At 30.1% G+C, this 21,411-nt stretch overlaps 1 protein-coding gene across 2 annotated transcripts in view; it reads right to left on the reverse strand.

The window, feature by feature from the left end:
- Nucleotides 1–4,428: 4,428 nt before the first annotated feature.
- The window catches only part of LOC132714782 (uncharacterized), a 32,085-nt gene continuing 15,102 nt past the window's right edge, over nt 4,429–21,411 (reverse strand). The window contains exons 1-9 of one of the 2 annotated variants that reach the window (XM_060697703.1): nt 16,286–16,375; nt 11,263–11,473; nt 9,909–9,974; nt 8,303–8,716; nt 7,556–7,724; nt 6,796–6,957; nt 6,097–6,246; nt 5,459–5,720; nt 4,429–5,146 (exon numbers count right to left, since the gene is read on the reverse strand). In XM_060697703.1, the coding sequence (XP_060553686.1) occupies nt 4,881–5,146; nt 5,459–5,720; nt 6,097–6,246; nt 6,796–6,957; nt 7,556–7,724; nt 8,303–8,716; nt 9,909–9,974; nt 11,263–11,473; nt 16,286–16,334 (1,749 nt within the window). In that variant the 5' untranslated portion in view covers nt 16,335–16,375 and the 3' untranslated portion in view covers nt 4,429–4,880. Of the gene's footprint in view, nt 5,147–5,458; nt 5,721–6,096; nt 6,247–6,795; nt 6,958–7,555; nt 7,725–8,302; nt 8,717–9,908; nt 9,975–11,262; nt 11,474–16,285; nt 16,376–21,411 lie in introns of those variants that run through there. The other variant, XM_060697704.1, reaches the window with a different exon arrangement.

The following is a 21,411-nucleotide window of genomic DNA, read 5'->3' on the forward strand; positions in this document are numbered from 1 at the left end:
ATTTTAGAAGTTGTACTCAGGACAAACATTATAAATATAATTATATAATATAGTGGCGGCATGGCCGAGTGGTTAACGCGTCGGACTAGTATCTAATGATCGCTAGAAGCATGGGTTCAAACCCCGTCAGGGGCAAGTCGTTGTTTCCTTGAGCAAGAAACTTAACACTCATTGCTCAGTACTGGTTGGTTCCAGGAACGGATTCGAAAGTGTGTCTATAAGCTTATAGCTTCCTACACAATCAAACTAAAATAAATTCTGTATAAACCAAATATTATAAAAAAATTAAATCACAAAGGAAAATAATTAAAAAATGAAAAAGGTGTAATTATGATTTCTATTTGTCACAACCTGCACCTTTCTTACATTCTGAGACCCAAACAAATTCATCGCCTTCAGTGCTTTGATTTTACACTGCACTTCCTCATTACTAATCGCTATAACTTTGTAAAGTTTAAATCAAATTCCTTCAATATTTTTATTATATTGTTATTTATTATGTAATTGTTATTCTTTGGACAAACATTATGAAATGTATAACGGGAGATAATAAGAAAAAATCATGTAGAGGTATGATTCTTTGCCACTGCACTTCCTCTTACTAGTTTCTGAAACTGTGTGAAGTTTCAATGATATATAATTGATACCAGACATTAGACTTAGATTCAAAATTTTAACTGAAAAGTATCATAAAGGGAGATGATTAAAAAAAAATAAGCAATGTCTTAGCCACTGCAATTGACCAGGTATCTACATGTATCAGTTTTAATCAAATTCCTTCAATACTCAGTCAATTGAAATATGTTATAATCCAAAATTCTGGCAAATTGACTGTTCATATAGTTTGAATTCTGTAGCAAGTCAGCTGTTGGAAGATTTTCACAACTTAATTTGAAGATTATGACACATCTATCATTCCATACTTGTATTTTTGGTATTACTGTGATACTGTAGTAGTTTACCTCCTGACATCATCTGAATTTGCAGACAATAGAAAAAGTTTAAGATATGACATTTAAATTGGATCTTCAGAAATAAAGAAATTAAAGAAATAACATTTTCAACAAGATTTGATATCCCCCACTGAATATTATGATATCAATATCAATTACATGGCAATAAATTTATGGTGTATGTCTGTCAAAGAATTCAATGTTGAGTTCAAACAAATTATTCACTGATATCACCTTTTGATTCTGAATAAAGTTCACAACTGATTATTTATAAAATGTATTGTGACTTTGATAGTGGTAAACTTATGTTTAAACTGTAGCCTAAAACACCCAGACAAGACTTAGTATAATTCAAAATTCAAAATGGGTTTCATGGGGTTCAACTTCCGAAGGTTTTTTTTGGAAGGTGAGTGGCGCCTAGTGGTTAAGGTGTCTGCCTCTCAACCCAGAGATCATGGGTTTGAGCCCTACTCGTGTTACGACCATGTTTCTTCATATGACACCAGGTTCCAGGAATCCGACTCCAAAGTGAATGATATAAGTTGCAAAAACTTGTTTCGCAATGGAGCTTAAATAAATATGTTTAAACCAAAGGTTTTGTTAACATTTGTTGCTAGTGTTTGAATTTTTGTGTTGGAAGCAAAAAAGTGGCAGCTTAGGTAGTCCTAGCATTAGACACATATTGTATAAAAAAAACTGTTATCATGGTTACATGGCTTGATGTGGGTTCAAACCCATACAGGAAATGCTGTTGTTTTTGTGGGCATCCTACAGAAATAATAAAAAAATGCTTAACCAGTCAGTTACAATAAATTTGCATAATTCATAGAACAATTTCATAGATTTACAGCAACCAAATAAAGACGTCTATTTCAAAGGTGAAGTATACTGCAAATAAAGCCCATAAAAACTATAAAAGCTAATTTCAGTTTCCCTCTTTGATGATCTTTGCAGGTTTGACTATAGATTATAAATAACATACATTTGTAATTAAGACATATCAAACTATGGCAATGGCCAAGATTTAAAATTAAGGTATGCAAACAGAATTTCACCATGGAGTAAATCTAAGTTTATAATAAAAATAAATTTCAGTGTTAAGTAAACTGGAGAGCTCAAAAGTTTCTTTTAAGAATAATTATGGAAATTGGCTTATATGAATTGCCATTTTATTAAACTTTGTCTCTGATTATGCATGATTATGCATCCATGGTTGAAACTCTTCATTAAATCCATACATACAAAAACATCCACAACACTAACATCTAAGGACAGTAATAATATGTTTAATATATAAAAAAACACAACACAATTTTAAACTGTGGAAACTTATTAAAATATTATTAATTTGAGACAAATATTATTAATTGAGAGCTTTATTTGGAGTATTCTTGTTACACACATTCTTTTTAAGTCCCTTTATGGCCAAATCCAATAAGTTAGAAAACTTTCAAACACAGACACTTTCAAAGGTTGTTACCACTGTGTTGCTTTAGTTTATACAGAGTTTGTTTTAGTTTGATTGTGTTGGAAGCATAAATCTTATATAACCTATAGTTACAGTGTGTTAGCTTTCTTGTTCACACAAAAAAATTAACGGGATGAACTGTTTTTATACAAGTTTATATATGTATCAATCTGCTTAAAGTGTTGTTTCAATTTGCAAATGGTCTGTCATACTTGCATTTACCATGCCTGTATGTAGTTTCATTTAACAAGAGCTGTCGGAGGACAGCAACGCTTGACAATTCTAATGAGTTGTCACAAGGGTGTTTCATTGAGTATAATGTTTACCTATATGACTACATATAATTGTCCCAAAAAGGCACAAAGGCTTGTTATTTCATGTTTCATTGAGTAAATCACTGCTTGTTTATTACGAATGCATAAAATTGTCACAAAATAGGCACAAGCCCTTCAGTAGTTTTGGAAACACCAACTTACACCAAAAAAATTAACCAAAAATTACAAAGTTGTAAAATGGGTTAAATTATGCAAAAAAAGCAAATCTGAGTTATGGCACTTGTACCAATGATGTTAGATAATCACAGAGAATAAGTGTGTGAAGTTACAATCCATTTGGAGATACCAGCTTAAACACAGAACTTAACTAAGAAATTTCTAAGTCCAAAAAGAAGCAAAAATATGCAAAAAAAGCAATCAGAGTTTTGGGACTTTTGCCAATAACATTAGATAACATAAGATAATAACAGAGAAGAAGCGTGTGAAGTTTCAATCCATTTCCATCATTACTTATGGAGATACCAGCTTACATGCAAAAACTTAATCACAGGGATGCCGACGCCTGAAGCCAACAAATGGGTGACTGCGTTACTTCGAGTATTCTGCAAATAGTCAAGCTCTTGGGAACAAGTCAGTTTGGCCAGGGTTGTCATTTTTTTTCTGAGACAGTCGTTTCTTTTATCAGTACAATTTATGTAATACTAATTTATGTTTCCCCTTAAAGGAATATTCAGGCAAAATAAAGACAAAAATATTAAAATGATCTTATGTACTCAAATCACGCTAAAATGACATTTCTTAAAGTTCCAGCATGAATTTCTCTTCAAATTCTATATATTTTGGGTTTGAAGCGTAAATATATCTATGTTTTAGACGCCAAATAGTTTTAGAAAAAGTCATGTGACTTGAACAAACCCTTGAAGTTACAATAACAGATATTGTGGATATTGTATGATTGAAACAAGTCTAAGTCATTCATTTGACATGTTCTTTACGTTTCCAGAGTTCACTGTGACAACTATTGTGAATTCCTAGCGCTCTAACCTGAATCAGCCGGGTTAAGTTAGTAATCGTGATTATTGAGAAAAGTTTGTTCCTTTGACTGTCCAATGTATTCCTTTCTGAGGTCATTTACAGAATAATGAATGAAAAAATTTAAAACTATAAAATGAAAATTTTGCCTGTGTCTCCTTTAACATTTATTTCTGAAAAAGCTTTTTAGAATTTTTGGTGACAATCACAGTTCATTGACTAAAAAGCTGAACTATTTTGTTTCAGTTGCGTTTTGGTATATTATATAAAAGTCAAACTACCACTTTGATTACATAATTTGTAACCCATTTAGCTACAAATTTCACATTCAGGAATTTTTCATTTAAGACAACACAAGCTTTTCTACAGAACAAAGAGTTTCTGGGGCATAACGGTTTTATAATTAATAGATATATTAATCTATTAAAAGTAAAATTATGTCGCTTTCATAAAGGTGGTGGAAGGGCTAAGTAATGTCATTGATATTTAGTACACTAGTACAAAACAGAATAAAATGTTCCGAAACAAATGTAAAGTGCATGCACCATTCAGTTTTTGGCTTTATTAAGAATATTTCTTTCATACAGACATTTTGAAACAAAAATCTTTCAGCAGATATATTAAGCTTAATACCTTCAAGATATACACCTAAATTCAATGTAGAACAGGATCATAATACTCAAAACAACAACAATGAATATTTTCAACATTTTATTTGTTTTAATATAATATTAATCGAGTAAGAAGAAAGATAGGATTTGAATTCAGAAAGAGTGTAGAAAGGAAGAAATTACTGTAAATATTCTGATATTGACATCATTATTATTGCAATTCAAAAAATTCATGAAAAATGTTATTTAATTCTTTACACAAGTTGTGAAGTATTTAATCATCCAATGACAACAATTATTTTCAGAGTTTGCAATTATGTCAAGTTAACAGCAATCCCTTCAAGAAAGAAATGAAAGACATGATTTATATTCATAACAATAATATATTTACAAAATCTATATACAATGTAAAAACAAATATCATTAACAATAGGCACATTTTCAAAATTAACACAGCATAATTAACAACAACACAAATGTACACATATGCAAAACATAATGTGTTACACAGATAGCACTTTCATATAATCCATTTTTCACTTTACACAAGTGTACTTAGAAACACAGAATGATCACAAACAATGGTCTCTGTCTCTGAACCACATGAAGGAATGTCCGAGTTCTGAGATGACCCACTTCCAAACCCGCTCGAAGACGAAGTCTCAGACGATGACCGTTTCAAGACTAGTGACCCCATTAGTGGTACTCGGCGCTGGGTTGAACCTGTAGGTAAGGTGATAACGGTGGTAGGAAAAGTACTGGTGACCAAGTCTGTGTGGGCAACCAGCTCGTTAACAGACTGTAGTCCTGAAAATGAAGAAAAAAAACATGTACAGATTTGTAAAGTACTAAAACCATTGAAACAAAACATTCCTTAATGAACATAATTAATTATGTCTGAAGAAAAATCAGTACAACATTTTTAAGAGACAGAGCAAAAACAAAGTTGGTAATTTTTCAGTTAACATCAGTTTTAACATCTGAATTTAAAAAATGTAAGAAGCTATGATCAATCACAATTCACAATGAAAGTGACCTGCAGACTAGAATATTTTGCGAATCTTTTTCCTTCAAGGATAATGGTATGAATAATTTTGATAACATAGCATGTCAGCTTACCTGTGAGAATGTCATAAAACATGGCTCGTTCTTCTGAGTGAGGCATTGTAGTTGTAGATATAATCTGAAGCAGACCAAACACTTCCTGAAAGTGGGCGAGGGGACGGTTAATGAAGTCACACAGACTGGGTTCCTTCCCTTGTTGAGAGACGTTAAGTAGAAATCCACAGAACTGATCGTTCTTCTCCAGGGAACCAAGCAAGGAGGCAGCGTGGGACAGACCCCTAGCGTATAAGGCGTAGGCAGTACAGATCACTGGTAACTGAAATAGATGTATATAGAGTTTATATAACAAGACTGAAACAAAACAAATTGACAGGTTATATAGCTTCACATAAATATATAATTATTTTGTCTTAGCATCATTAATATTCATCAGCACCGTTTGCACGAGTCTAAAAAGCCTGTCCAGTTTTAAAAGTACATGTTTGTGAAGGATCTCCAGTCGCTTCCAATTATTCTGGTCTTATGTTAATGTCATAATGTTCCTATGATATTTGTGCACTGTAAATATTGATAAATGCCAAAAGGGTTGAAGAGTTGCCCCTAAGCATGACTTGTAGTAATAGAAATGAGACAAACTGTGGTTCTGACATTGGGGTATTTGGAATGCAATTTACTGTTTTATAGATACTAACCTTAGATAGGTAGATCATGGCGATGACTGATGTAAGATCATTCTCAACAACAAACGAAGTGTCAGTATCATCATCATCATCATCAGAGGGTGTGTAGGATGGGAGATTATCTAATATCTGGTGTACCTGGTACTGACTCATACATACTATCTGTAAATAAAAGTAATCATAATTATTATATGGGAAAAAAGTAACAGAAATATAATGTAGATTAATTTTCTTAGAGTTAAATTCATAATCTGTAATTCATCATAAGACACATTGGATATTTTTGTTCTCAGGCTGACTATATCACACTAGAAAATATTGATATGTATGTTGACATTTTCTGACTTCAATGTAAAATAATATTTTTGTTTTATTTCATTAAAAATAATAAATCAACTCCTTGCAATCTAGAAACAGATGCACTAAAAATGACATCACATGCTTAAGAGGCAAGATTTTATTTCAAAATATTTCACTCAGGTTAGCATAAGATAAAACTAATTTATGCCAATTAAATTAATTGTTATCATCAAGATATCATATCTTCACTGGCCTCATGTAATGGAGCAAATATTATACCAGATATCAAGTGTAAAATGACATCAAATATGTTGGTTGTTGAACATGATGTTGAAAAATATTTGTTTCTTTCTAATTACATGGAATTCAGGCATACACATGAAAGAAAATCAAATGAGAAACAAAATTTACCTTTTCTATGTTCTGGAAGAGTGTTGCATGCTGGGAGCTGTTGATAACACAGTGGCGGAGGGGACGTGAAAACTTCTGTATTCCCGAGTTCATAAAGTCGACAAAGTTCTCCTCAAGGCATAATAACCGATGAAGAGCAGCCTGTCTGCGTGTGTCTACACTCTGAAATTTATCAATTTTTGTTATATTTTTACTGACAGAAAAATGTAATCATTTAAAATATGTTCAGCACACAGACACATGCAGACAGACCTTAAACTTTGTTGATCATTTCAGAATAAATGACAACAACCAATCTCATTTTAGATATCTTTATTTTTGTATTTGAACAAAGGATAAAAATCTATATCAAATATTCAAGCACATTTTTCCTTGCATAATGTCTGTCTGCACAAAGTCTGTGTTCTCATTATATATTCCTGCAAGTTCTACAGCCACAATGAAATCTCAACATACAAAACTATTATCATTTCATAATTTTACATTCCTAAGATTTAGATAAAATCAAACACTCATAATAATTATGATAGTACTTAAAAGTCAAGTGCACTGTGTATTCAACATATATAACACCAACAGCACTTTCTTTGCTATAGATAGAAACATACACTGCGACTGAAAGAAACATTGTTTATGTAATGTCAAATGACTTTTTTCAGTAGACTATACAGCACTAAATTCTCACTGGTCTAGTTGTAGAAAGACTAAAACATGATTTAGTTCTAAGTTTATGAAGCACACGGAATGGTTTAAAGCTTACAATGGCTGAGTTGAGTAGAGCCGTTCTGTCGTCACAGATCGTAAATTCCTGTACGGAGGTGTTACCAGAGTCTTCACTGCTGGACTTCAAGGCGGATGATTGGAGAGGAGTGGGTGTGGCATAACAACCTGGGCGTTGAACCTCTAACTGTACTCTATTTCCCGACTTCCTACAAAGAAGAAAAATACAAATAATGAACAAAATCTGTACTGACAGATAAGAAACATGTATGTTATCAATAATATTATTATTTGGCACCAAGCATTCCTAAAAAGAAGGAAAAATGCAAATAATATACAAAAGCTGTCCTGATAAGAAGTACAGAATCTGAATCATTTACATTTTTTCTTTGCTGGCATTGTTGCATCAATTGTAGGATTCAATTGAATTACTGGCATTAATTACTGACATTCTGCAATTAACTGTGGTCTGTTTTTGCAATTTCTGTGTATTTCAATTATAAGTTATGATAATATAATAATTGAATTTAAAAACTCTATCTGTAAGTTGAAAGAGCATGGTGCAATATCTGGAGCTGACATGATCACATGTTGTTGTTGTTTGTGTTTTTTGGAAAAATTTTGCCTGGTAATAAAAAAGTTTAACAGGACTAAGTTCGAGCTGTATTTGTGTCATTACCGTGTTTCTCCATGTAACTATGATGAAACAGAATCATAATTCAAATAATTTTTCACCACTTTTTTTTTAGAGCTGTAATAAACTGTTGTAAATAATGTATACACTTACTTTATACACCTGGCTACACTGACTGAAGTTGACCTTGACACATTCTGACCATTGACCCGGATAACAAGATCACCTTTCTGAAGACCAACTTCCTGAGCACTAGATGACCCATCAACACGACCAATCTTCACTGGACACGAGTCAACAACAGAGAAACCAAAACCACCATACTGGGAACGATAGATGGTCAAGTCTAGGCGATCAAGATCTGGTACATCACGATTAACGGCTGGTATCTGGCGTGGTTCTCGGCTCTGCATCACAGGAACAGAAGGTCTGTCCTTGGCGGTTACACGTAGATGTTTCTTGTGACCAACACTGTCAGTGAGAAGGTGGTACCAACCATTTACTTCACGATTTCCCTGCTGGAGGTGTCTGATACCAAATGATGTACATCCCAGAGACTCGTGGTTACTGAAATATAAAAGAAAATTGTAAAGAAGGAACATTGAAAGTTCATATAATTATGTAAATTACAAAGATAATCTAACAATTTTTTCCAGTTTTTTTCCAGTCTTGATGATTTGAGCCAAATGCTACCAGTAATTGAGACACATTGAGATATCATTTGATGTCAACATTCAAACTGCAGCATGCCTCCAGATTCATGAAAAGTTTGAAAATGTATTTAAAAGTAAAATATTGTGAAGTAAACAAAGAAAATAATTTACACATTGCAAACAGCTCTTGCAATCCCCATGAAAAAGGTCATAATAAGCTAAAATTAGCCCTTACTGCATAAGTAACGCAGTAGTAATATACCACAAAATCAGCCTTATAAATCATTACTTGAATTGTGAAACATTTTACTTTTCTTAAAATTTTAGCACATTTTTCTCAAATTTAATTTTTTTGAAATATTTTGGCTCATCTGGAGGCATGCAGCTTTAAAATGTAAACTCAGTATGCAGTCATTATCAGTCAAAGATTTTTTATTTTTTTTATATGGCCCTATAGTACGTGCATACATAACCCTGAGACTAGCTCATTTGGGTTCAGTTTTAAGTTTTACTTAACTACTGTTATGAAATACTTTTACAAAGAAATTGCAAAATTATTCATTCATTCTCATTTATTTTTTGATCTTGATCCTCATAGTAAATTTTGTTTTTTGCATCCTTGCTTACAGGTACAAAGAGCTTGTACTTCAATTAGGACTGCTAAAAGAAAAAGCTCCCCCGCCACCCTGTTCCTGTTTACTTCCATAAAAATCAAATATCTACTTTGTTGAGGATGTACTCAAGAATTGTAGCAGAGACATTTAAATATATGCATTTATATTTCTCTTACCCAAGATATTACCAAATATATTGTCTTTTTAATTAACAAGTACATGTTTTTCAAAAACAGTGATAGAAACATATTATAATTATATAGAATTTCATTTCAGCACAAAAATTGTGACTTCCTCATGGTTACAGACACCAAATAGATATAATTATTACAGCTTGACATTTTATATTCCTTTAAATGGAGTTATGTAATCTGCTACTATACATTACTATCTGGAAATCATTTAGTGCAGTCCATGCAGTTGGAATACAAAACAAGCTCATTTCATATTCATGCTGGGAAAATGTTTTAAGATAAAAGTTATATAACATACCCAGAAGAATCTCTGTGATAGACTGTCAACAAGAGTCGTCTGTGAACATCATCATCACCAACCTCACTGTAATATAATATACATTTTCATTTTTCAATCACATTTCTACATTTTTATTAAGTATAAGTCTTGAACGATGTGGAAAAGTCTATGCTTTAACTTGTAATACTTTATGAGACACATAATTAATTATAATTTTGTGAAAGAGCTTTTTCTAACAAAATGTTGGCATTTACAAAATGTGGGGAAGGAGTGTAGGATAGGGGTTCAAATTTTTATGAATACCACACAGTTGTTGTTAATATAGATAAGATAAATAGATATTTTTTAATACATCAGTGAAACATGTTAAATTCTTTTATGTCCACATAAGATGAGCCGAAAAAAATGTGTTACTGAAACTATAGGGAAAGTCCAATTAGTGAATCAATTTGATTGGATAAAACACTGCGAAATATGACAAAAAATTATTGTGCTTTTAATTCAGATGCAGCAAAACCAAAGTTGCATGCTAATTTAGAATCTTCAAATTCTACAATTTTGTCATCTGTTCAAATCTAGCATAAAATGACCTTTATGTGAAAATTTGCAGGAATTTATAGTCTGGTTCTCACATTAGAGATTTCTTTTTTATTTTGCTAAAAAATGTCACTTTTGATATTACATACTTGATAATTACAGTTATAGTCTTATCTTGATGTGAATTACTTAGAAAAAATGAAATATAAGAATAAAATATTCATATATTTTATGTAAGGAAGCAGAAATGTATATATTAATTCTGTATACAAAATCATTATAATTTGCAATAAAAGTAACATCATTCTTAGTATATTAAACACTTATTTTAATGTCAGAAAAAAATATTTAATTGGAATACACAAGTTTTCATCATCTAATAATTCACGATATATTTATTACAACTACTGTATGACACTGCTGATAATGTAATATCATCCAATATAGCACAGTTAGTAACAGCTACTGCATTCATGTCACTGGCAATATACAAGGCTATATCAACCAATATTGCACTGTGTTTATGACAGCTACTGTATGACAATACACACATCATAATATATCACCATATCAAATATACAATTAAATTACATAAGGCAATCAAAAAAAAAATTAAACTTTCATTTGAAAAGAAAATTTTTTTGTTTTTTTTGTTTTTTTTGGAGGGGGGGGAGAATTCAACAAAATGTATCATTGTAATCAAAGCAAATTTGTTAAATTGATATCCCCTATAAAAAGAATTTTCTTAAGATTTAGTAATGTGATCTTCAGAACATAAATATTATATTAAAATGAACAGTTTCTGTTACTATGCAAAATAATTGTACAAACTTACAAAGAAAACTTCTCATTGTACGATGGGCGTGTACTGTCTGTAACGATGGCCGTTCTACAGCGTGTGGGGGTTACACCTGTAACCTCAGGGATGACTGAGATCATGACAAACGTGTTGGCCTGTTGTTTCCATGCTGAACTAAAATGACGTCCCTGGATAACGTGTACAGTGAGAAGACCATAGTTCATGTACGCTGACAACTTCAACTGACCTAAAAAAACATAATCAGGATTTTCATTACAAATGCTGGTAAAAAAAACTGAAAATGCAAGTTTGTTTTAGCTGTCGTGAAGAATTTATGTCTGAAGTTTTGAATGAAAATGGCAAAGCTATGAAAGATTTTGAAAATGCAAAGGCAAAAAAAGAAGGTTAAGACAGGAAAACCCTTAGCAAACTATTTGTTGTCTTTTCAGCCTAATTGTACAAACAGAAAAAAAGTCAATCAAGATCTAATTTTTCATTTCAAAAATGTTGAATGAGTAATTATACCTATCACTTAATGACTTATGAGACATTCTGTTACAAAATTAGAGAAACAATTTTTTACTGTTTATAAATTCTATAAAAATATAAGAATATTTCATAAGATCTAGCTTCCTTATAAATTGTTCATGGTAAAGAAATTTCAATTAAAATGAAATTTGAGACAAAAAATAATGGTTGTTTTTTGTCCCAGATAAAAGGTAAATTTTTGCTCTGAATAAATAAATATAAAGTACTGATTGATTTAACATTTTTACATAATTACATTTCTTTTGTATGTTGTACATTGACCCTGTTTTTAAAGCATAGTGCAGTCAAGTTCAAATATCCATCCTATCAAATTTCAACTAGTCAGAGAAAGGTAGAAAATCCACTCCCACTTTCTGACAACATTAATATATCGAAAAATAAAGATATTTAAACTTTAATTACAAGAAGATAATCATGAGTTACTAAATATATTTAATAACTATATGAACGTTTCGCAAATGTCAGACAGAAATGACCAGTTGCTGGAACTATTCAGCATACTATCAAATAAGAATTCTAAAATAAAGTTTATTACTGCATGCAATCATAATGACAACAACTAATTTTTATTCAAGAATATTACTATGTTATAAATCAAACCAAGGTCTTTAAATAGAATGGTCTGGAGTCAGACCAATTTTAATGTCTCGGTTTGATTAGGTTATTTACTGTGATCTGGCAAAGTACATCACCATTCAAAAATCAAATTATAAGATAATGTTTTGTTAAATCATTCAAAAAATTACTGAAATCTAATCCTGGCTACATTACATTAATTAGTTTTTACTTTAAAAAAGTAACAATTTTATAGATTTGCAATGAAATTCAGAATTTTTCATTCCAGGTATCAAGGAAAAATTTTACTACTCATATTTGAAAATAGGTCCGAGTTTTATAAGCTTTTTTAAATTCATGCATCAATGGAAAAAATAGAAATTTTACAGAAAAAAAATGTTATAAAAATTGTATCATGTAAAAAGTTTATAATACAATGTTATTTACAAATATTTGATGTTTATTGCATTTCAAAATGGCGCTGTAAATCTGCAAATTTTCAACAGATATGGCTTTAAGAACATTATTTTCTGAAATATTTATCCTTTTTTCACAAGTTTAAAGATTTCTTAAGAACATCATGCTGTTAGAATTTTCATTTTTGCTATTGTATTTAATATTCACCCTTTTCTTGAACAATTACCTAATTTGCGTATAGCAAACTATACCGAGTTCTACTGAGACATGTTTGTAGCATTTAGAAGGGTTTACATAGCACGTTTCCGGGCCATTCTATCCTGATCAAACGCAATTTTAATAAATAACATGAATTTGATATTCGTGACTTTACAACAAGTATTTTTTCCATGAGAAAAAGGGGCATAAATCTAGAAATTATGATCACTAAGTTGAAGTCCTTTGTCATACTAATAGATGTTTTCATTAGCATCCATTATGCCCACTATCAAGTTAACCAAGGATAAGTATTAAATTTTTTCTAATATTTTCAACAATAACCAATGTAACATAATTGTTTTACCGAGAAAACCCCTTCTTACTATGTGCCTTGTAATGATAATCAAGCATTAAGAGTTATGTGGTTTTTATTTATTCTACAATAGTATTAAATTAAGTTCAAAGATGAAAAAGGGGGATAACTTGAAAGAAACTTTCAGAAAAACTGAATAATGTCCCTTGTCTATCTTGTCATGATAAGCATTCCAAGTTTCATGTTAATAGTTTGGAAATTTAGAACCAATGACGAAATTTTTAAGTAACAAGAGCTGTCGGAAGGACAGCACGCTCGACTTTTCAAAGTGCTTGATAGTAAAAGATCCTTGATAATGTTAAATTTTTTAAGATCACAAAAGGTCTAATTTTTTTTAATAAATTCATGTTATAGGCCTTAGGGAGAGTCTAATTATACAGTATTGGCTTGACTATTCGGAAGGTAATGTCACAATGTTGTTTTATTGAGTATAATAATACTTATTACCTATGAATACAAAAAATTGACAGAAAAGGTACAAAGGGATTCTAATTAAGATGTTTTATCAAGTAAATCACTGCTTTATTATTATGAATGCATAAAATTGTCCCAAAAAAGGCACAAACCCTTCAGTAGTAATTGAGATAACAGCTTACAAGCAAAACTTTACCATGGATTTCTAAGTTGAAAAAGGGGAGAAAAATCAGCCTAAATGCAAGATAGAATTATGGATCTTTGTCAGTGACCTACAATTATGACCCTAAATGCATATGTGAAGTTTTAAATAAATATCTTTAATAGTTATTGAGATATGTAAAACTTGCATGTTAACATTAACCAAGAGACTAAGTAGAAAAGGGGATATGAATCAGCCTTAATGCAAGATAGAGTTATGAAACTTGGTCAGTGACATACAATTATGACCCTCCAATTAGGACATGTATAAAGTTTCAAGTAAATATCTTTGAAGACCTTAAACCTTTAACCAAAATTTCTAAGTTTCAAAGGGGCAAATAATTCTTCAAATTTTGCAGGCAGAGTTATGCAATTTTGCAAACTGATGTACATTGTTACTATAAAAAAGTATTTTAAATTTCAATTGAATATCTCAAGCAATAATTGAGATATTTGACTTTACAAAAGAACTTTAACCAAAATTTCTAAGTTCCAAAGGGGCATAATTCTGTCAATATTGTAGGCAGAGTTATCCAACTTGTCAATCTGATGTACCTTGTTACTATAAATAAGTATTGTAAGTTTCAATTGAATATCTCAAGCAATAGTTGAGATATTTGACTTTACAAAAAACTTTAACCAAAATTTCTAAGTTAAAAAGGGACATAATTCTGTCAATATTGTAGACAGAGTTATCTCACTTGTCAATCTGATGTACCTTGTTACTATAAATAAGTATTGTAAGTTTCAATTGAATATCTCAAGTAATTATTGAGATATTTGACTTTACAAAAAACTTTAACCAAAATTTCTAAGTTAAAAAGGGGCATAATTCTGTCAATATTGTACGCAGAGTTATTCAACTTGTCAATCTGATGAACCTTGTTACTATAAATATGTATTGTAAGTTTCAATTGAATATCTTAAGTAATTATTGAGATATTTGACTTTACAAAAAACTTTAACCAACGCAGACGCCGACGCGGACGCTGACGCCGACGCCGGGGCGACTACAATAGCTCTCCTATTCTTCGAATAGTCGAGCTAAAAATGAAGGAAAAAACACATGAATATGATATATAAACAGAATAAAATGTTCCAGACCAAAATACTATAAGTATAACATAATATGATTACTTGTCACATTATCATTACTGGAATCTTTTAAGTAAGTACTCTGAGGTTGTCTTAGTAAATGTAATAAATAATACACCAAACAGTGCTTTCAAAGAAAGCAGAATGCCAATAACATATCTGTATGTCTTATGTTTTAAGTAATGAATTCAAAATTGTTGATTTTCCATTTAATAGTTTCAATTAAGCTTTTTTACATTTTACAAATATTTCTTTAACAGTTTTTACCAGAAAATTATATAACAAATGACACCAGTAATAGTCATCAGGTCCATTACATTTTCTAGATGCTGACCAGTTATATCAACAGTTAATTCTACTCCCACCCTACAATTTTAATATAAAATTCTACAATATTTCTTTTAATCCACAAAGATGCTGTATACATACAGGTAATTTACTGGCATTAAGAATATAGAAATTTTGACCAGATTTAAAATCGGTTTGAAAGATCAATCCATTCAATAAAATCACACAATAATACCACATTCAAAAATTCTGTAAATGCAACAATCATAATGTTCTCACATTGTTCAGTATACATGCATAATCATACATGCATGTATATGAATGGTTCACATCTATATGAACCATGAAGACAATGCAAATTACATTTATTGAATGCCCCAATAATAGAATAATATAACATTTACTATTATTTACCCCAAATATATTTCAATATATTTACTAAATGGGTAATTGGTAAAGGGTCAACTCGGCCCTACAACAAAAATCTAGGATATAGATTGTTTAGTTCATAAACTTTTTAATGAGGAAATTACTATGCAATTATTTAGAGTTACAATCACAAATAGAAATTGAAAAATATATATAATGTATAATTAAATAATTAAATTTTTTTTGTATAAAAGAGTTAAAAAAATTATGATTGATCCGTAATATTTTACATCAAACACTGTTTGTTTTTAAAACATCCTATACTGTTTGAACGATTTTTTGACAAAATATCTGAAGAGGGCAAACCAAACATATTATAAATTGGAGATTCTTACAAATTTACAATTTTCATGAAAATGCTTAACAATTGTACTGATAAAAATAAGTAATTGATATCCCATAAAATAAGTAAAACTGATTGACATACCAAAAATGACAGACAAGTGTCATTCCAATATAACTACATGAAACTTTGTTTAACAGAATATTAATTGTAATTAATAAATTCCTTAAGAAATATTAAATAACTATTGAACCTACCCTTCATAAAAGTCCCCTTCTTCTGCGAGTGTCTGGACACCGTGGCCATACTTTCACAATGTTAATCAATAGGTTAATAATATTTTTCAAGTTCACTTTTTACAAGAAACACTCAAAGCAAAAAGGTCAGTTTAATAAATCCAAGAGTAAATCCAAGTTTCAAAAACACAGTACTTTGATATAAATTCAATTAACAGAATTTGATTGAATGATTGCTAACTTTAATTTTTCTTTTATTTATAGGTGATGAAAATTGAGTGTTTATTTACAAAAAAATAAAAAATTCATATTAATTTTGAGTAATTATAATTGATTGGCCACTTTAGGGTGATTGGAGTTTTTGCAAATAAATCGTTTATCACTGATTGGTTATAGCCTTCTATAGGCGGGTTTATGTAAATTAATCAAAAGACATGTCTATTTTGATTGGCTGGTTGGTTTAATTGTCACAACAATTCTTTAATCCACAGTAATTAGTATGCTAATTTTCCCTGCCCCACTTTTACAGCAGTAGAGATGTCACCTGGTGTGAAAGTTTGAAGGTGTTGACAATAAACAACTGACTTCTGTAATTTGCAGTTAAAGGTGTCCCCTATGTACATTATTGATAATGAAAAAACATATTACTTTAAATTAATATATTCACAACCAATATGTCAAAAATTAACAGAAACTTCCAGATGTATTACAAATCATCTACTGTTTCATTCAAGGACATATAAACAAAAAAATTCCCAAAGTTATGATTATATAAAATGTATCCATTCATTTAAATTAATTAATTCCTATTTTTAAGGTATTATAATTATACTTAACACAATTTTGTAAGAAAAAATAAAGCATGACAAAATAAATTTTAAAAAAAAACATTAATTTGATAAATATTTTCTGTTGGCTTTTTTTGTTTTGTTTTTTCTTTAGTTTTTCATATAAAAATTTCATATTTCAAGCCAATGACATATTATTTTTCCCCTATCATAAAGCACCAGATTTGCAGGAATTTTCTGGAAATTAATTTGGTAGTGGAAATTATTTGATATAAATAACATGGCATGAAAAAATGTTTTAGAATATTTCAGGAAGTAAAAATATTTTTCATGAGTACGACAAATAAAATGGTTTAACACCAGTCCAATTGGCAACATTTACAGAAAACTTCTCAACTATCTATCAACAGAATTTACATAAAATAAGTCATAATATCCCAGCCTTTACTGTTAGTTATGACTGGTGAAGAATAAAATGCGTTTTTGGGGTACATCATGCTAGGCATATTGGGTATCCTCAATATTTTTAAATGTCTCTTACTCTTAAAATATTTCATTGTTTAAAAATTTATATATTCATTTTTAATCAAGAACCTTTTTAAAAATAATTTGAATGAATTACAATCAAACAAATACTGAACTAGGGCAAAAGAAAAAGGTAATTTTAATTCAATTGTAGACCACCTAAAACAAAGCCTTTATTTGTTCAGTTAATTCAATTTTAAATGAGAAGTCACAGAATAATTTATACTAGTAATATGGGACCTCATGGAAAAAGGGAATATTATAGTGGGTTTACACATTTATTTCCTGTGCATACAATAAATGATACATTTTGATGAATTAATTAGGATGCTGGCGCTCACAATCCCCCATACATATTTTACTATATGAGGAATGACCAATGGACTGTTGCTTATTAAAAGGGTTCAAAAATACTAAACATACACACAGTTCCAATTATTATGAAAAGAATTATAACTACTAGTTTTGTATAAATATTTTTCATTGTGAAAATTAATTCATATGTGAGAATGACTCATATTTATATTCACATTCTTAGAGATGTCAAATCTGATAACATATGAAATATATTTACTTAAAAATTGAGTGTAGGACAAAAGCCCCCCCCCCCCCGGACGAAAGCCCCCCTTCTAAAAATGACAAGGTGGACAAAAGCCCCCCCATGAAATTTCCACATAGGACAAAAGCCCCCCCATAAAAAAGTAAAGGTAGGACAAAAGCCCCCCCCCACCCCCATTGTCCATCAAATTTACATTTAGTGTAAATGAATTAATGGGTGAGAAGACTATGGCACAATTTCTGTATGCCATGTCACAATGTATCAGACTCAACTAAATGTGAACATTTTCTGAAACTGAACTGTAGCAGAGACTGTGAGAATAATTTATCAATAAATTGTGCTTTATTTCATGCATGTGCTCTTCATCTTCATGTTTGTAATATTTTTAAGCATGTATGTATTAAAGTTGTGTTTTTATGTGTATAAAAAATATGTATGGACATCAAATGTAGGTGACATAGTGTTAAGGATATTAATAAAAATTTTGATCCCTTTTACAAAAGTGATTAAACATTACTACTCTTCTGACGCTTGTTGTGTATATGAAAAGCTATGAATTCAGTATTAAATGCATGCATTATTTCATCTGTTATCATACTTTGTTATCACTTCAATATATACATTATTAATAAACATTAAAGCAGCACGCCTCCAGATTCATCCTAATTTTCATGAAAATTTTGAAAATGTATTTAAAGGTAAAATATTGTGAAATGAACAAAGAAATTACTTGACACATTACAATCGGCACTTAAAATCCACGTAAATTACCAAAAAGAGGTAAAAATATGCATAAATAGCCCTTACTGCGTTAGTAACGCAGTAGAAATATGGTGATAAATACTACAAAATACAGTCATTAATTGCACATAATGTATACACTATAATTATGTAAATTTGATGGACCATGGGGGGGCTTTTGTCCTACCTTTACTTTTTTATGGGGGGGCTTTTGTCCTATGTGGAAATTTCATGGGGGGGCTTTTGTCCACCTTGTCATTTTTAGAAGGGGGGGCTTTCGTCCGGGGGGCTTTTGTCCGTATCCCCTAAAGAGTCCCCTAAAAATTATATATCTAATATAATAAATGATAATGATGAATATTGGCTTAACTTTTTCTTTAAAATAATGTAACAAAATTATCCTAGTAAATATCAAATTTGATATTAATTAATATATAAGCAGGATAATGCCATATGGGCTATTGTCCTTACACTATTATTATATAATTATACTCACAATAAATGATACAGTGACTTCCTAATATACTGTATTTCAATTCAATTCAAATATTGAATAATAATCAACAATTAGAATTAATACAGTAGCTTTTTTTCAAAAGTTACATTGGGATAGACATTTTTGTAAGTTACAAATAAATGCATCCATGAAAAGTTTGGACCAAGTTAATGTTATCAATGTGTAGTCTTATTGTAGTCTCATAATGTGAAATTAAATTTACTATTGTAATAAACTCACATATTGATATTTGGCCTTTTGTTTTAATATTACTTTTATTAATAACCTTGTTCTTAGTAATATCATAAACCAAACTATGCAAAATAAAAATTCATTTTTTATCAATTTTATCCATAATAAAATAAAAATGTTTCAATGCAGTATTTTTTCATTAGAAAAAAAACAACTACAACAATATAGAATTATCACAATCAAAAAGTTTTTCATACTAGTATAAACATTTCAATCACATCAAAGACTTACTTCTTTGATTAAATTCCCACTTGTTCAATCAAAAATTACATTTCATAAAGGGATTTTGCAAACAAATTAATTTAAAATATATTCTAATTGTTAAAGGATTAACCAGTATTGATTAATATGCCATTATCAGCTAATTACCACTGATTAATTAATCAATTATTTATAGTTTGTTTTATCATAATTGGATTATTTGTATCAGCTAACTTTGATCATTTTTTAATGTTATCAAACAATAATTAAAACAGAAAATCAAAATAAAAGATAAAAGACAAGTGTAATGCCTTAATTATCAATAATTAGTATTATTAATAATTAACATCTAATCAATAATTTACAAATTTTACCATTTAGCTATTTCATGAAATAAATTTTGGTTTACAATGTTCATATATATGATTAATTTATTGTTTTTGTATATCAAGTCATTTTTCTTTTAATAAATGTATATGAAATAAAATAAAAAACAACTGCTTTATAATGAATAATAATTGCTTCAAACTAGACCTTGATAAAATAGTTGACAAATCTTAATTGTTAAAAGTGAGTAAATTAAAGTCTTTTTTTATTACTTTTTATGCATTCCCCATAATATTACCCTTGGGAGCAGCAGTGCACCCCCAAATGGTCACAATAGCACATAATCGTAACAGCACAAACTACAATGCACCCACCAATGTACCACCCCAGAGGTTCCAATAAAACTTCCACTGCAGGGTTCCCTACCAGCTGCTAAGTCAGTGGTAATTAAGTTTCAATACAGTCCCTCACTAGAGAGTACAATATAGAATGATATAGCACTGCAGGATTCCCTACCATGTGCTCAGTCAGTGGTAATTAAGTTCCAATAAAACCCCATGTAGCATACACTACAGAATAATATAGTACTGCAGGGTTCCCTACCAGCTGCTTAGTCAGTGGTAATTAAGTTTCAATACAGCCCCCACTTGAGAGTACAATATAGAATGATATAGCATTGCAGGACTCCCTACCATGTACCATCTTAAAGGTAATTAAGTTGTAAACATAAAACAGCACATTGCTCCCAGAGATATCCATAAAGATAACATCAAGATTATCCAGTTTTTTGATAATATTTAAAAATTCAAACATTGCTATCATTAACATCTTTCATTTTCTCCTAAGTAATTAAGTAATGTAGTGTTTAGAAAAACTGTATATCCTTTTTGTTTGTTCGCTTTTTTTGATATTTTTTTTTTTTTTAAATATTTTTTTAAGCCATTCTATTCTGAATAAAAAAAAAAAAAAACAAAGTGGAAGGGGAAGGGCAACTCCAAGCTCATACTGCAGAAGATTTAAGAGTTTACCTCTCTCTGCAATCCAATCATCATATAAATGTTAACAACTAAAATAAGTAAACTGTTTGCTAATCTTGGTTCTGAAGAAATTTTTTGGGCAATTTTTTTTACAATGAACAACCCTAGCAAGTGTTTTCCTCTAGTCCCGTCTCTTACTTTTAGAACCATTTATAGATAAAAATCCTTAAGACTTATTTGCAAAAAATTCTTAACCTATAAAATCATTTACTGGATGAAAT

The sequence above is a fragment of the Ruditapes philippinarum genome, unplaced genomic scaffold, assembly GCF_026571515.1.
Source record: "Ruditapes philippinarum isolate M1 unplaced genomic scaffold, ASM2657151v2 ctg626_1_1_1_1, whole genome shotgun sequence".
NCBI lineage: Eukaryota > Metazoa > Mollusca > Bivalvia > Venerida > Veneridae > Ruditapes > Ruditapes philippinarum.